This window comes from Letharia columbiana (genome assembly GCF_014066305.1).
Source record: "Letharia columbiana isolate WasteWater2 chromosome Unknown Sc0000009_s0, whole genome shotgun sequence".
NCBI classification, from domain to species: Eukaryota; Fungi; Ascomycota; class Lecanoromycetes; order Lecanorales; family Parmeliaceae; genus Letharia; species Letharia columbiana.
In genome coordinates, this window is record NW_023501045.1 from 324,378 (window position 1) to 340,798 (window position 16,421).

Genomic DNA, 16,421 nt, shown 5'->3' on the forward strand with positions numbered 1-16,421 from the left:
CTCTTTCCTCATCTTCGCCTCCAAAGAACTGACTATCTAGTCCTCAGAACTGCGCAAGGCTCCTCGGCCTATAGACAGTTGAAAAGTTTTGATCGTTGAAGCGCTAGGCCTAGGCTAAAGGAGAAACCCGGGAAACAGTACACCAAAAACGACTACCCAGCGCAGCCTTTGACCCCCGGACACAAGCCCCTTGACCTGTCTCTCATCTGAGTCACATCAATAACCCCGCTAAGACCGCCATATACGCACCACACGCCTCGCTTCCTCTCCAAACCCTGCCTCACACTGACCACCTAAGTCTTCGATTCCCTCCGACTTCGAAATTGCCTTGGAAAGGCGGAGAGTATTTGTTGGAAATCATGCTGCAGCACCATAGTGTGTTGTAGCTACCCCGCAGGTGGCACTAGCGTGGCTTCACATGGTATATGAGTAACCTACATACCACTCCATAGACAATCGATCCTTCAACCTCTCATCAATTTCAACAGTATTCCATTTGCATTCGATCAAGCCAGTTTCGGATCGCCTGTCCTCTCTAATGCACAAGGTCCTCCCTCTACATGATCCTCCTGCAGACGCGCCGATGCATCCAGAGATTGACATCCGCATCGTGGAAGCTCACTAGCTGCATCGCTTCCCTGTGCAAACCCGTCACAGTGACCAGACCATTGAACATTCACTCCCGCTAACCCACTCAGCTTCCACAATTCAGTGGAAGCGTAAAGGATATATGGCGTCCATGACTTCGCAGCACCACTTCTCATCAGTGATCAATGCCTCGAAGGCATGATATCGACAGGCAGGGTTGACGTGACTTTCTGTTCTTCGTGGATGACTCGTAAACCAAGATCACGTTTGAATTCGAAACCGGATGCCGGATTTACTTCCTCTTGAGAGCCCAAGTCTTTGATAGCACCCAAGCACACCATTTCCTACCGATTGTTCTCCACTCAAACCCGCTTGCGAATACCTTCTTCTCTTGAAGTACTTTCGGAGCCATTTTTACTGATACCCTTTCCTCTTTAGAAAGTTTCGGATCCATGCTCTACAGGAACACCTGGATTCACCATGAAAGATCGAGAAGTCGAACCAAGAAACCAATGATTTTATACTTGTGGAACAACGAATAACCAATGGCTTGTAGCGATCGTGGAACGACAACGGGTAGGTGAGCACACTTCTCTTGTACGACATTGAATTCCGTACCAGGAAAAACCATCTGTTCTGTCACTAAGGAAGACTATTTACCAGACGATTTGTTAACAGCTTTCTTCGTATCCATTTCGTCAGCTTTGCGACCAGCAGTACAACCACGAGAATAATCCATAGCGTATACAACGCCGTGTTAAAGCGCTGCACCGTAGTAGATGAAGACGGAAAAACAAGCATTATTGTATATAAGTTGTCGACGAGGACGATATTTGCCGGCTTTATATCCGTGTGTATGATCCCAAGATTATGCAAGACAGGAGTAAAACGTTAGTCAAAATCTAACCAAAGTAGGATCGATAACATACAAGCAACGCTGGTGAAGAGATGCTTAGCAAATCTCTGAAGCTGACTTCCTGGGAAAGGCAAAGACTCGTTGTTCTTGGAAAAATCGTAGAGGCTCCGGGCATGAAGATCTGTAACTATGTATGTCTTGTATCGGAGTAGTTCCTGATCTACTATCCCTTGCTGCATAACATAAATTCAGGTGACCCTTTCGATACTTTTCATATCCATACTGCTTTGCAGTTCTTTCTCGACTGTCCATCGGTGCTGTTGACCTTTCGCCTCATGTATCATACGGCTCTTGTCGTCTGCTGGGGGTTCGGGTCGGTTGGTGCGCGAGCTGTCAGGCTAAATGATGACACCATCATTTTGCTTAGCGAATCAACCCTTTAGCACTTTCCTTCAGTAGATAGAACAACATAACAATAACGACCACCCACCTGATGTTATGATAGTGAAAAGTAGTCATCTTCAGCGAAAGCCATGTCGGCGGGTACTCTATTTCGTCGTTTCACAAGCTGACCGTCAACCCGGAGCGGAGAAACCGCATCTTGAAGTTTTGATGTGCGTAGGACGGAGGGTTGTAAGCGGTGGAGATTTCTGATGAAGTTGGGAGTAAGCCTCGTCCGCAGGCGCGACATTGTTGGCGATCGCAATGCGTTCCTCGTTCATGAAAGCCTCGAAGTCTTTCGGCTCTTTACTCTTTGCCTCGGCCGTTTGTTCCTCCTTGTCGAGAAAGGGCAACAGTTCGTGAGCCATTCTCATCAAGCTGTGCGCTTGAATAAATCTCCTCGTCACATATGACCTGATTCATATGGTCACTATCTGCTGTTGGCCTTGCGTCACTGAATAGCCGCTAGTAGATCTGATATCTTACCGATAACTTGTACATTCGGGCGAGCGATCGGAATAACAGCTTGCTCTATTTGTCATCAGTCAACTATATCGGTGAAAATCGGATCTGTCAAGTTACTAATCCATCCGACTCCGTTAAGCCATTTCAATGTTATCGAGCATTCAGGCAGCTGGTCAACTTGGGTTTCACCCTCCTGCGTTATTCATGTTAGCGAGTCGGATAAAAGGATTGGGTGTATTTACCTTGCCAAAGCCGGGCTCATCCGCATTGATAGCTCCTCCGTAGGTATCCACTTGAAGGCGTCGCCACATTAAATCGTAGAGTTGATGGGCCTTTGGAATGATAGGGATCGGCGTCCCTTGCGGACCTAAGACGTGGCCTAAGCCTCTGAATGTTCGGGTATTGTCGGTGCTTGTGTCATCACGGTTGAGCTGCAAGACTTGCTCCATGATTTGCCAAGTCATCTCGGACCACTGAGACCTCCCTTCCTCACCGAGCTTTGCCTTTCTATCACATCAATTAGCATGAAGAACAGATGACTGATAGTACTCGAATACATACTCTAATGCCAGGTCTCCATCGCCGGCCTCCATATCATCCTGCACCTTTCTTTGACTCATAATCTCACCGATCTCAATGTCGTAAGAGTCAGCTGATCGAAGGGCGTGATCTTGCTTGATTGAGAGCTCCACTGGTATAGTATCTCCTACTGTCAGACGCCTCCCCTCCCATGGCGGGAGCGCGTCATTGCTCTTGTAAGTTTCAAGCACGGCGGCGTTGCCTGTTGGATCATTGACGGACTTCTTTTGTGGGGAACGGCGACGGACTTGTGGCCGAGGGTCACCCTCGTCCGAGCTGATGCTGATGAGTCGGGAATCTGTCTCATTCCCTTCGTGGGTATTAAGTGGGTTGGGTGGTGAGATCGGAGGCGGAGCGATAGCAGAATGGGGAGAAAGCGGAGTTTCAGCAGGTTTGGGTTGAGGCGGGGCATCAGCAAGTCTGGGAGAGGTTGGGAACTTCGAGACTTTCTGAGAATCGTCTTATACGAAGCATAGTGAAAGAAAGATGTAAAAAAGAAGGATATTGAGGGTTAGGGTTAGGGTCAGGGTGCTTTGGTAGGTGGCTTGACCTTCTTCGTGGCGGGTTCGCTCGGCAGGGGAAAAAGTTGGCGGGTGTTTGTCCTTCCCCCAGATGACCCATAGCATTGCTGCATCCTTTCCCCCGGATACTCGGGCCGGGTCAAATAATTCGGCACTTTGGGGGATCGGCTTCTAGCATATGCCTCATCTCCGTATCTTTACGGACGGTTGTTCAAACCTCTCGGGCAGGTCTGAATACGGTAATCAGGTGGCTGGAAACATGGTGGCTGGAATGCGCGGAAAATTTGCGATAGATAAATTTGTGGGTGTTCCGCTGGCTACGTGCTGGACTATTTAATTTTTTCCCCCTGGGTGCTGGTTGCTGTTTCTTTCCCCGGCGGTGTTCTGATTACTCCCTCCACTTTTTCCCCCCTACCTCTTCGTAGGCAGGGATCCATTTGATGGTTTGCTTTAGTAGTAAATGGAGTTTGAAAGGAGAATGTAATATATCATTGATGACCCATTCAGAAAGAAAATTAGTCTCAGGAGCCGAGACGAAAGACTCACATTAGACAAAACTCAGTGTTGGAATTAAGAGCAGCTTTGATGGAGGGTTTGTTGAACATCGTCTGCAGTGTGGAGTTCACGAAGTAGAATGAGCAAAAGTTCTCGAGACTTATAGGACAACCCATGATAAAGAGCTTCAACGTTTTGAAGTTGTAGATAGGGTTGTGTTCTCTTGAGTGGGGAATTGTGAAATTCCAGGAGATTGATTTGACACACCATTTGTGTCGTCAAATCTCTTCGCAGCTTGTGTTCAACGCTAGAAGCAGCAGCGCGTGATAACTTATGGCCAGAAGTGGGACACGATCTTGCCCGCATGATCCCCATCTTCTTCGCGAGCTTCAACGCCGATACAGTTGAAAACTTGAGATGGAGACGATCACTTTCGTTCTTGTCTTCAAAATCAAGTATAGCGAAGGTAGTAAGATCGAATCTGAGAGGGTTATGGCAGGTGGGCGTCTTGCGACGGCTGGAATGCGTTCTGTCGCATGCCAAAATCTGTGTATCCTCCGAGGAAGCTGGGTTGCTGCGTTTGGAAGGCCAGTGATTGCTTGCCAGAAGCTGTGGAGCGTGCGGCGAAGCTGGATCGCCGCTATTCCGATGTCAATGATTGCGAGTCAAAACCTGTTGATGGTTGTGAGTGGGGAAGCTATGTGATTGACGAGATGCTTCTTGCTCTGTTCTGATTTGAAGCTGAGGCAGGAGCAGCGAGTCAGCACTCGCTGTACTGGTTGTCTTGCTTTCTGGCAGGATGAATGGCTTCAAAGTCGACTATTATGCGTTAATTCTGAAAAGCATCAACAATCATTCGGAATTTCTGAAGAAACATACCTCGTGCCCTTTGCTACATGAATGACATTTTGGCGCATGTCCGGCCTTGCGAAAAAACTTGGCACTGAAAATCATTCAGAAAAAACGAACAAAAAAGAGAGGATTGCGATAATACCGCAGCTTCTCTGCTTAACGTGTAGAAAAGCAGTCGGCGAGGTCCCAAAGAGAATTCCAGCAAAGTTTCAGATACCCAAGTAGCTGGATGATGATTTGAGAAGCACTGTGGAGCTTTCTGGTCGCAGCGTCACCACTGATGAGGTAAGTGAGTTGATATTTCAGACTCATTCTCAGCGGACCAGTCGATCACAAGGTCTGCCAGTGTGACATACCGCGGTTACTGTGCCCTCGGCACTGATCTGATTCGGTGATGCTGCCTAGCTATGAGACAGTGGTCAGTAGGCTACGTTTGCAAGTCCTGACTGATTGGGGAAGTACCTGGAATACCGGAGAAACGAGCACCTTGTTCTCGAACAATGGAACCCATATTTAAAGGAGGACAAAAGCTGAATGTACAGTTTTGATTTAAGAAGTAGTTGCCATCGCTGTCAAGGCGAATCCGAGGATCACGTTGGGTACCAAAGGTCTCGTCAAGAACACTTCTGCCGCCTAAGATCATGCTTCCATTAGACATGGAGTAGGTCATGAGAGATAGCTTCTGCAAGTGCGACCGATTGGTGCAGCTATCATGACTGATGGTGTCCGAACTGGGAACTTTGCTAGTGATGGAAAGGGGGAAAGCCTTGGAAGCAAGGAGGAAATTATTAGGCTCTTATATATGTATGCATTACACTGAGAAGGGAGGCGACAGTTTGAGACCCTCACCCTCGTAGAGTGAAAGTTTTAGATCGAACCGGTTTTGGATTCCCGGAAAGTATGTGAACCATATCAGAGATGAGGTGACGAGAACATCATTATCGATGTATAAAAACAATTTTTACGGACAACATTGAGCACCTCGTTTACAAGCCATACCGGCGGTAGAGACAAGATGAACCCTGCATGAGATGTAGATATAGAAGATGTAATCGCAGAGAGAAGGACAGGAAGCGTGGGTGTCGAAATGCCTCAAAGGGCTAAAGTTAAATTCGCTTGGGTATGAGTCCCTTCATCTTAAGGATGAAGGCAAAAGATGAAGAAGCAGTCTTACGGATAAAGAATGTGTGAATGTATAAGCTAGATTGAACAAGTAGCTCAATATTTTGATTCAGGAGAGATAGTTGTAGAAGCAAGGACGGAAAGAACCGGGGATGAAATAACCCCAGAATGCCGAAGGTGAATTCTATCAGGTCGTGGATCCCCCGTCCTGAAACTGAATGCAACAGATGAAGTCTCGAGATTTGCGGATGAAGCATGGTTAAATGGATCTGCTTTCGGAATGAGCGGCTTGTTTTAACAACTTAGACGATGATCAATCTAAGACTGCTCCGAAGAGCGACGAGAGTAGCCTGTACGGGCGCAGTCTCCATAATATACTTCCCCGAGCATCGCGGAGGCTAGGAAGAGATTCTCAAGCCCAACTACGTTCGATGGGATATTATGTAGATAAAGGATAGCACTGTTGACCCAAGGAAAGCGACGCAGAAGTAAGCGAAAGGTTTGACCGCTTAAATACTTGAGAATGCCGCAGACGAAGCTCTTTCCAGACAATGAATACGAAATTTGTGAGAGACTCAGAGCAGTGACTACCCAGTCTCGTGGCAATGGGATCGGCAACTTCTCAGACTGGAGGGAATGAGCGCTAGTGGGTGATGAGACTTGAAAAGCGAGACTGGTGAATGGTAGTCGGTGAATAGTTAGACTCGTGTAATTACTCAAACTTGAAAGAAGGAACTCAATGAACAAGACCCAGTCACAGCTCAAGCTTTACGAGGTTGGACCTGAAGAGCAGCCAATTCCCCAAAATTGGGGAAAGAGGGCTAGGGCGATGTTCGAGAGGATTTGCGCTTGACGTGGACTAGACTGAGCGTGAATAGTGGCGGACGCACAGATGGATTGTGTCCTTGATATTGTTGAATCCACATCAGGAGCCTGTCTAGTTGTAACCTTTTCGCTACCGCGCAATTTAGTTTGGCTTTCTGCAGCAGAAGCTTTCGGGCGGGAAATAAGAAAAAAAGGAATACTGCCAGAATTACATGATGGGACAACTCAAAGATGAGGGTACTGGCTGGGGAGACAAGATCCCGAGACAGAGGATACCGAACTCTGCGTCACACTTGGTGGCCGAGGCGCATAAATTTCGTATAACTTCCAGGAGGCACCTTCTCCAAAATTACAACTCATGTCATATCAGTGGATTGACATCAAGCAAGTGATAAGGAACACTTGACAGCTGGACAGACCCCACGCGAAGCAGGTTCATTTCTAAGACTCAGCCTTGAGACCTCCACTTTCCAAATATTCATTGAACATTCATCTTCTAACTGCCGCCGGAAGCGCCGAGTGACCTCTGGCCGGAACTTTGAAACTTTGGAGCCTGACAAGTTTGGGACTAACAGCAAGCTCAGTCAGTACTAGCGCGCCTTTGGTGTTCTGACGGCTGAGCATTGTATCATCTGGGTGAAAATCGCAGTCTTTTTCGCGCAAGCAGCAATGCTCACCGGACAACTGTCCAATGCCCGAAGGTCTGAAGTGATTCATACTTCAAGCAGCAACAGAGAAAGGTATGGATCATCGCGACATTTTTGGAACAACGTTCCCAGCCTATTCTGGACCTGGAAGTGGGCCGCCGATACCGATACCGATACCGATACCGATACCTCCTAGGTCTGGAGGTAGGCGTGAGGGTGAGCCGGAGCCCCACGGGGCGACATGACACGCAATGTCCTCACCGATGGGATGAAGGAAATCGGTAATTGACACCCCTCGAGTTGTCATCCACGCACTCATCTCCTTTCAACTTTAGAGCTAACTAGCTTTCCGTGTCCCCATCACTCCAACCCTTGCTCTATCAAGCCCTCCCGGCGTATTATCTATCAGCACGTCCGTTCAGGTAGGGACTTCCGCTTGCCATGCTCCAGTAATGTCTCCGTGGACCGCGTGTCCTCCATATTCCAAACTCTGCCAAGCTTTCAAATCGAATGACCCCTCCCTCAGCTCTCCCTCCTCACCGTCCCACATAAACGTCTCCCCCCTCGCCTCACTCCCATCTTCAAAACGTAGCGTACATGCCTGCACCCGGTAATTGCTCGTCTCATAATGTTGCAACCGCTCCACCTGCTTCTCGTCCTGCATTTCCAAGACCATGCCGTGCGTGACCGCATCCGGCGCATACACCAGCGCAGGATATGGCCCCCACAGCTTACAGCGGTAGCCTATGGTATGCGCCGATCGCAAGCTTGGGAGATGTTTGATGTCCGATCGTAGAATCTCGGAAAGTCGTTGTGGGTCCATCAGGCTGCCGTAGAAAAAGTATGGGCGTGGGAATGTGTCCGTGGAGTACTGGCGGTGGATTGGTTGCCCGTAGACTTCTTCGCCGGAGAGAAGATTCGGGGCCATGAGTGGAGGTTTTGGGGTGTGTTGTATCGAGTCTTTGATCCTTGGTGGTGGGGTGGGGAACTGTGTTGAGTCGTTGACGTCTTGGGTGGGACAAGCGCCGATGAAATATCCCTGAGTTTCGATTTAAGCTATGAGCACTTTTGAGGTAGGAATGACCTTGAAAGATTGAACACAATGGAGGACTAAAACGGTGCGTTTTGCAAAGATTCTCGTGTGGGAGAATGCAGCCGCGGATCAAGCCACAGACCTCTGGTCGAAACTTGTGGTAGTTCTCGGATATAGCACATGAGAGGGGACTTGATTGATTTCATGTGTATACTGGGTAGGCTGCAGCTTCCACTACCCCTCTTTCACGACTTCATTCTGCCTCTCAGAGTTCTTTTGCATGAGTAGCACTGTGCACTTGGTCCCAGAAAACTCTGTAGATCAATTTGAATGCACACAATTAATTGTGTTTTACCTAAGAGCAGCAGGCTGCGCAACACAAGCCTGCCCTATAGGATAAGAAATTTACAATTTATGGCAGATATGCAAAGGCCTTGGTAACTCCGCCCACCATTGCTAGTGCCATACCCGCGGCAGCGTCTCGTTGCTAAGCGCCCATCCCATCTAGCTTCCCATTTTATGTCATCGCCTCCTCGTGCAGTTGACCACACAACATAACAAACAAACTGTTAGTGTGGAGACAATAAACTTCGTATGAGAAGAAAGCATAGGTGATGAGTCATGCATAGAGCGAAGCCCGAAATCTCCAAGTATAGTACTGAGGCAAATTTGCCATTCGCCACGTGGGACTTGAAGATTACCTTCAGAAAAAGGGCGTAGCTATGACGCTGTCAGGGTGTTGATAATTGAAGGGTTGCTGAGTGCGGGTGTTGACAGTGAGTATTTTAACACACGAGTTGACGCTAGTTTCTATTTGGCTTCCACACCCGGGATTTCGCTTTTGCACAGAATCCGACAAACTTGAAACCAGCAAGATCCTCTCACTTCCTTCTGGAAAACATCCGCATTGGGAAGTATGGGTATTTGGACTGCATAGGTAGCGCTTGCCATACCAACAGTTTCGCCTTTTGTGGTTGGTCAATTTATCCAACCGCATTTGACCTTGCATCTTACCAATGGCTTTGTCGCATCGATGGACAAGTCTCCCCGGAGTGCAAGGACAGAGATAGTGCTGATCGAGCTTTGATGCTCGGCACGCTATCCTGTCAACGTAGTAGGTATCTATATACATACAGGGGGTTCCCCTTCTCTTGCAGCTAATTCTCCTTCTGGGTCCAGGCTACCGCTCCTTCGCCATCTTCTTGTCAACTTGTTAAGGTCGTCGTGTGATGCAGTTGAATTTCATAGCACGCCATTCCATACTTCATAACCGTTTTTGCCCCTTCACTGTCTCACTCTTTGTCCCCTGCACGGGCTACACTAGTCACACTTTCCACATCTTCACTATCTCTTCACTCTCGCTGCCTGCGGCTCAATTAGAGTAATGGAAGATTTCACACGTTTTGCGCCAAGATCAGCACCGTAAGGCATCCCAACGGCTCCGTTGAGCAGTGACCTGTTTTGAAACAACGCGTTTCAAAGTGCCTCACACCCTTTCCACCCTTGAAATTGACGGAGTCTCGCCGCTGCGATCTAGCATTGCTCCTGTAAAGAGGCGGGAGGGCCAGAATAGTCGTCATGTGGACCACACACACGACCACTCAGGGTGCTGGCCAACGCCTTGGGTCGAGTCGCCCTACGCTGAATAGATGCTTACGGTACGCATGCCTTTGACCGAATACTCAGGATGTAGATCAAACGCAATTACTCCTTGAGACCTCGACACACCAAGGGTCTCTGCTTTCGAGATCGGAGGACCGGTAGGATCGGCGTGATAGAAAGGCAGTAGCATGCGCACGCAAATGATGTCTGCCCAGCAGACAGCACGACATGATAGTCAATGCAATTACAGTAAGGTTTTTGGGTTAAACGTGCACCCCGCGAGGCAGGATTGCATGTGAGGCTCAGCCTCTTGACCTCTACATTTCAAAATCGTTTCGTTTCACGCATGTACCGTCACCTCTTCATTTGTATCCACCAATACTCTTCCGTCACACAAAGAAGTGACGGATGAATGCATAGCTGCCGCTTCCTTGAGTATGGTCCAGGGCAGACAGGCTTGCTTGTAAGGCTCAGCCTCGCTACCTCTACATCTCAAACATGAATTCTTTCCACTGCTTTGACCTACGTGCTACCTTTTCTTTGGTTTCATCCACCGATACTCGCCCGTCCGACAAAGAATTGACAAATGAATGCACCGCTTTTGCCGCCGCCTTGAGCAATGAAGTGAAAAGGACGGATCTGAGACACCTTCAGGGAGGCTACGCCAATTTGACATGGCGGCTGTTGTGCTGTACAACATGGAGTGAGTAGCTGACACCAATGATCTTTTCTCTTGTTCAAGCAGGGGATTGTCTGATGCTCCTACTGCCTGACTCTTTTCTCATGTAAAGAGTTGAAGCCTTCCTCTCATAACTACCAGAGCAGAATCTCGTTCAACCACTTCACGCATACATCTTTAGTTTCTTCCACTTGTGGATCCCATTCTCCCAGCCCCACCTGATTGCAATTATCCTTAAGCTCGTCACGCCTTGATCTTCCAACATCGCCATGCCAGGCATCTCTTGCCGGATCGGTGTCGAGATCGAGGTGTACGCGAGGGAGAAAGAGTCTGGTCGTCCTGAGCCTCAACCTCTAGGGCCAGAGCGAATCAAAGCCTTTGCCGATAATCTTGTTCGGTTCTACAATGAAAAGAGTGGTAAGGCTCTGCTACGCGCGGACTTCGAGCATGAATCCCACCCTGGACACCACGACAGCCATACCAGCAGCGGCCACTGGACCGTTACCACGGACGACGCCATCGGTTCCCCTGATCTATTAGCTGACGATGATTCGGTTTGGGGATGTACGTAATCATCACCTCTTCGTGGCTTTTCCGCTATTATGACCCTAACAACTGTACAGATCCTCTTGAATTTGTCTCTCCGATATTCAAATTTTACCCTGACAGCGCATGGAGAGAAGGTGTGGAGGATCACTGGAACACGATACTGCTGTACGGAGAATTCCATATTGACGAAGATTGCGCCACACACGTTCACGTTTCCCCCGAAGCAGGCAAGGTCTGGAGCTCCGAGCAACTTAAGAGAGTCGCTCAGGCAGTGATTTATTTCGACAAGGCTTTCAAGGCCATCTGGGCGCCCAGCCGTCGCGAGCATGACCTCACAAGTAGCAACAAAGCCAACAACTATAAGCTCAAGGACCTTGGATTTGCAGAGTGCTGCAAGCTCATTCAAGAATGTGTCGACACCGATCATCTCGTTTCTTTGATGCAACCGCTCGAGAGGCCCGGTTCGGGCAACACTCCGCTTCGGAGTTATGCGTGGAACTTCATGAACACAATGAAAGCCACAAAAGAGGAGCAACAGAAAATCGGAACCATAGGTGCGTCACGTGGCTCGTAGCCAAAACGAATGCGATGCTAACACTTTCCAGAGTTCCGCTGCGCCCCTGGTACTCTGACGCCTGAACATTGTCTCATCTGGGTGGAATTCGGAGCCTCTTTTGTGCAAGCGGCAGCGCAGTACGGTACGCAAGACAGGCTCGAGAAGGAATACGTTCCCACCGCCGAAAGTTTGAAGAAATTCATACTCAAGGCAAGAGAAGAAGAAGAGGGGAAGGAGACCGACCGCTTGGACACCCTGTTCTATGGCCTTCCGGAATCCAGAGCGGAGGGGAAGGGTCTGGACAAGGACATCAAGATGAGACAAGTCTTTGATGCTAGGATAAAGGAACTCGGCGCCTGAAGCCAGAGAGCTCAGATGGGTAGACTCGCACTGGATGCCAACGGCTCAAGGATGTGTCGCACTCTGATTGGCGTTTCGGTTGAACCCCATGTAGCTTGCCTTTTCGTTCTTGCCCTTTGATGGAGACTTTGACGCTGGGTCGGGCGGGCCCGTAACCCAGATAGCGCAGTCGCAATGCCACGTACTAGTACTCGTTCTCCTGAGCCAGAAACCTGGTTTGCACCGTTCTACTGACCATCTATATGATCGCATGGTTCAATCACGAGGAGCCATCAGTGACAGTGCGCGACTTACGCGCCCTTCCCCATCCCTCGCAAGCCGAGCAACCCAACTGCCCAGAACCAACCCGCAACGCCAACCTCCCCCCTCCCCCTCCCCAAGCACCACCCCAACCGTCCAACCAACCCCTCCCTCCACGTCAGATGCGGCGAATACCCCGCCGGACACCTAAACACCGTCACCCTAACCCCAGCTGTCCAGACTCTGCACCGCAAGCATCCTATCCCGGTAAGCCGGCGCCAAAACCCTATCGTCTTCCGTCACGAGATAGGCGCACGGAAGCATTGGTCAGCACGGACGTCAGGACGGGCGATGGCGTCGAGGTCGCCCCGTGGCGGTTTGCGGTGGCGGCGTCGAGGTCGCTGGAGGAGAAGTAACTGTTGGAAATGGTATGAAGGATTGATTGATTAGGTAGCTATGAGAGTGCTGAGTGGGCTACTTATACCTCCTATTTGCCACCATGTGGGGTAGCTTCAACACAGGTGCTGCAGCAAATCTCAACAGTAATTAGCACCGTCTTGGGTGGAGGCGAGGCGTGATTCTGGAATTTTGGTTATGTGACGAGTCATTTAGTCGTTGGTTTTGAAGGCGACGCGATCCAGATCTATCTTACTATACACAAGGTTGAGGGATCAGGGGCCGAGATGGCCCCCGTCGGGACAAGGGAGACGAAGGTGGAAACGGCGGTTAGGGCGGGATGACGGGCGCGCTGCCGTCTTTGGGCTGTCAGAGAAGCTGTGTACGGACTCGGCCATTGGGATCAAGGACCCGCACTCGGAGGAGATAGGAATGTCCGACCAGAAGGACACGCTTGCCGGATCGGAGGATGAGCTGGCTCAGAAGCTCGTTGAGGACTGCTGCGTCGTCGGCGGGCTGCGGATATGGTGGATCGTTGTTGTAATGCGGGTTGGTAACGTCGCCGACATTTATTCTGCGGAAGTCGGACGAGGGCAGCGGTGGGCGGTAGGGTTCGATGTTCTGCGCTTTTGGAGCGGTGAGGAAGGGTTGGTAGGGTTCAGGGGTGCGGTAGGAGTCATGGCAGATGACCACGATGAATGGGGTCTCCGGCGAAGACATCTTCGGATGATGGCTGTCTGTACAGGTTATTGGGCAGATCAACGACGATGGAGTATCAACGTAGATCTGCTTTAGTCTCCTTTACTTCTGGTAAGTTACTAGCGTCAGACTCGAGCGCCACAGTCTTCGCTGATGTTTTGGGAGATTTGAGGAGGAGAAGCGGTGATTTCTCCCTTCGTCGGCTACACAAAAGGACATCCAATCACGTCGAGCTTAGTAAAACAATGTTTTTTGAATGACGACTGGCGAATCAAGTCGAACGATGAAGCGGAGCTGCTATGGACAATTTCGCTGTTTCTGGCGCTAAGCGGAGACCCATACCAGTACTTCTCGGACAACATGAAAACTGAAAATCTAGCTTAGTGCTGTGAAACGGAATAAAGGCTCTTGCATTTGCCAGAAAGTGATACGAATTGATAGATGATCCATAGAATGCAATTTGAAACACAGTGAGATGCTGTACTTGGGTATGACAATACAACGTCAAAGATGCTATGTAGCCCAACTCCTGTACCTTCGAATGCATCTGGCCCTTAGCAAACTCAGCGAACGCCAGCCCATGCGATGCTCACCGAGCCTGCAAGAAAACGAATAATTAACGAATAATGCGAAGACCCTAAGAAAACGTGAAGACGCAAGGCAACTATCTCCTGAGATTCCGGTTAAGCAGCGCCGTAGCTACTACCGCGACTCTCCCTTTGGCCAAGCAGCCGTCTTCCTTCGCCCTCATCCACATCTTCGCTAGCAGGAGGACTTGGACTAGGCACCCATCCTCTCATCCAACCACTTACCCTTCGCCATCGACTTCTGCCTTCGCGGTCTTGAGTCAGGACAGACTTCTCCAGACCGCCCTCGCCGAATATCAAGAATTGTATACCTATGGTCGCATCGAGTGCCAAAACGCCAGCGGCGCCAAGCCAGAAGGGTGCAGCCAGAGCTACCCATGTAGCCCTGTCACTACCTTCCGGACCGACCCAGCCGTGCAGGCCGTATGGCCGATACGACTCCCAAGCAAGAGGATTGGTGAGCAGAGAGGCGCTGTAGAAAAGATTCCCGAAAAAGGCAGCGATGAACAGGGTTGGCGAGAGGCCAGCGGTGGAGCGGCGAAGTGCGTTTTTGTAGATTTGGGGAAGGCGGGAGCCGAGGTAGAGGACGGTGGAGCACCATGAGAATATACGGCCTGCCAATTCTGGCGAGGAAACTGTAGATGATTCGTCCTTGATTTGTGCATGCAGCGGAGAAGCATTTGTCAAAACGACGCAGAGCATCGAAATCAGTAGCAGTGCTCTCGGTGAAGGACCAAAAGAAGGAGTGCCCTGACGCTTGATGGTTCGGTTGAAAGAGCCCATTGTATCCTTTTCTTTGGAGAAAGAAGAGCTGATGTCTCGCGGCGGACCTTGAATACCTTGGGGCTTAGCGGGTGTATCTAAGGCTTTTGTGTCAGGTTTTCTGTCTTCCGTGTGTGCGCTTTCCGTCGAACTTTCAACAGACGGCGAAACACCGACTAGAACCTCTCCCGAGCCACCGTCCGGTCCGTGGGTCTCCGAACCATATCCCAAAAGTCTCCCTTTCCTCGACGACTTCAGATGGGTATACCAAAAGTATTGAGAGACCAGCCCAATATCCACGAAGACGTAGTAGCCTGCCACAACCACCTGCCAACCGGCTTGCCTTGTCAAAATGGCACCCAGCAAGTTCGCCAAGTCCCCCAGTAGCCATTCACCCAAAAAATATATAGACAGTCCCGAGGCAGATTGTAGTTGATAGTTCTTGTAGATCTGGGGCATCTGGGCGAAGAGCCATGATATGATGCTGAAGATGCCGAGGGCCGTGGATAGAAAGGCGGGGGATGTGGGTACGCAAGAGTGGAAAGCGGAGGAGAAGTTGACGAGGTATTGGCTGTTAGGCGTGCAGTGCTCTGGTAGGTTGGCCCAGGTTCCCAGAAGGGATGACAGAGACATTGCAGCGTTCGGTGTGTTCAGGGCGGGAGCAACAGACGAATGCGGTCCATGTGTCTGCTATTGCATCAGAGGGTATGAGGCGGTCGAGAGATGTCTGCCGGAATTGATGATGCGGTCTGACAGACGAGCTGCGGCTGAGCTGACCACAGTCTATGACTCCTTTGGAGAAAACAGTTGTTGCAGAGGATGATGAAGCTGTCAGGGTGAGTCATACCGCAGCTTATAAGTAATAGTAGCGCCTCAACAGGCTACTATGAAAAATGATCACGGACAGGAATGCTGTCAACCAGAACCCTGTACTGACTCGAATGCTGCAACAAGCAGGACAAAGAAAGGAGTGCGAGCCTTTGATGATCAGAGCCCAACGCCGTCAGTCAATGCATGAAGATAAAAGACAGAAGACAGAAGAAAGATAGAGCAAGAGAAGGCACGAGCGCTTCAGGTCATACTGAATGATCAGCCTTCAGAAGAGAAAGGGAAGCCTGGACAGGGGAAGAGGGTGTCCCGGATTTGCGTAGAGATGTCTTGATAGGGGATGATGGATTAACGTAAGGTTGCACGATCTGGAGTCTGATAGGCACTCTATGAACTGACTGCATGACCTTTTGCGCCATGGTCGCCGTGTCTTCCGCTTCTGCTTCAGTAGTATTGAGTGGTCATGAGTTGATGGGGGGCGAACACTATGAGACTTTGATAAGAATAAGTCCGAGATAAGGCTATTTCCACATCCCCAAACTGCCTGATCCCGACTAGATCCGGTGGCTTTACCTCAATAGCGACACATTTACATTCTTCTTCCATTCTAGAGCTCACAGGTCATGCATGGTCTTACTTCTCTCAGGTTGCTATCAAGCAGAGTGAGCGGAGAGAGTGCTAACAGTCCTTGCAAAAACTTCATGTGTGCGGGCTATCCCATAAATGCTTTTGCTACGAA

The 16,421-nt window shown here is 49.8% G+C and overlaps 7 protein-coding genes across 7 annotated transcripts; 2 read left to right on the plus strand and 5 right to left on the minus strand.

Moving 5' to 3' along the window:
• Positions 1-2,019: 2,019 nt before the first annotated feature.
• HO173_003547 (uncharacterized protein) lies at positions 2,020-2,259 on the minus strand (the record flags this gene model as incomplete). Its single annotated transcript, XM_037305472.1, has 1 exon — positions 2,020-2,259. One exon carries the CDS (start codon positions 2,257-2,259, stop codon positions 2,020-2,022), a length of 240 nt encoding a protein of 79 aa, XP_037167574.1.
• Positions 2,260-2,288: 29 nt separating this feature from the next.
• HO173_003548 (uncharacterized protein) lies at positions 2,289-3,555 on the minus strand (the record flags this gene model as incomplete). The annotated part of the gene is made up of 6 exons (XM_037305473.1): positions 2,289-2,299; positions 2,372-2,416; positions 2,468-2,543; positions 2,593-2,857; positions 2,912-3,389; positions 3,480-3,555. 6 exons carry the CDS (start codon positions 3,553-3,555, stop codon positions 2,289-2,291), a joined length of 951 nt encoding a protein of 316 aa, XP_037167575.1.
• A 4,254-nt stretch (positions 3,556-7,809) lies between these two features.
• On the minus strand, positions 7,810-8,319 carry HO173_003549 (uncharacterized protein; the record flags this gene model as incomplete). Its single annotated transcript, XM_037305474.1, has 1 exon — positions 7,810-8,319. The coding sequence occupies one exon, from the start codon at positions 8,317-8,319 to the stop codon at positions 7,810-7,812; it is 510 nt and encodes a 169-aa protein (XP_037167576.1).
• A 2,655-nt stretch (positions 8,320-10,974) lies between these two features.
• HO173_003550 (uncharacterized protein) lies at positions 10,975-12,170 on the plus strand (the record flags this gene model as incomplete). Its single annotated transcript, XM_037305475.1, has 3 exons — positions 10,975-11,269; positions 11,329-11,808; positions 11,860-12,170. The coding sequence occupies 3 exons, from the start codon at positions 10,975-10,977 to the stop codon at positions 12,168-12,170; spliced, it is 1,086 nt and encodes a 361-aa protein (XP_037167577.1).
• A 242-nt stretch (positions 12,171-12,412) lies between these two features.
• HO173_003551 (uncharacterized protein) lies at positions 12,413-12,826 on the plus strand (the record flags this gene model as incomplete). The annotated part of the gene is made up of 1 exon (XM_037305476.1): positions 12,413-12,826. One exon carries the CDS (start codon positions 12,413-12,415, stop codon positions 12,824-12,826), a length of 414 nt encoding a protein of 137 aa, XP_037167578.1.
• A 349-nt stretch (positions 12,827-13,175) lies between these two features.
• Positions 13,176-13,526, minus strand: HO173_003552 (uncharacterized protein; the record flags this gene model as incomplete). The annotated part of the gene is made up of 1 exon (XM_037305477.1): positions 13,176-13,526. One exon carries the CDS (start codon positions 13,524-13,526, stop codon positions 13,176-13,178), a length of 351 nt encoding a protein of 116 aa, XP_037167579.1.
• Positions 13,527-14,188: 662 nt separating this feature from the next.
• Positions 14,189-16,385, minus strand: HO173_003553 (uncharacterized protein; the record flags this gene model as incomplete). The annotated part of the gene is made up of 2 exons (XM_037305478.1): positions 14,189-15,541; positions 16,320-16,385. 2 exons carry the CDS (start codon positions 16,383-16,385, stop codon positions 14,189-14,191), a joined length of 1,419 nt encoding a protein of 472 aa, XP_037167580.1.
• Between the last annotated feature and the right edge of the window lie 36 nt (positions 16,386-16,421).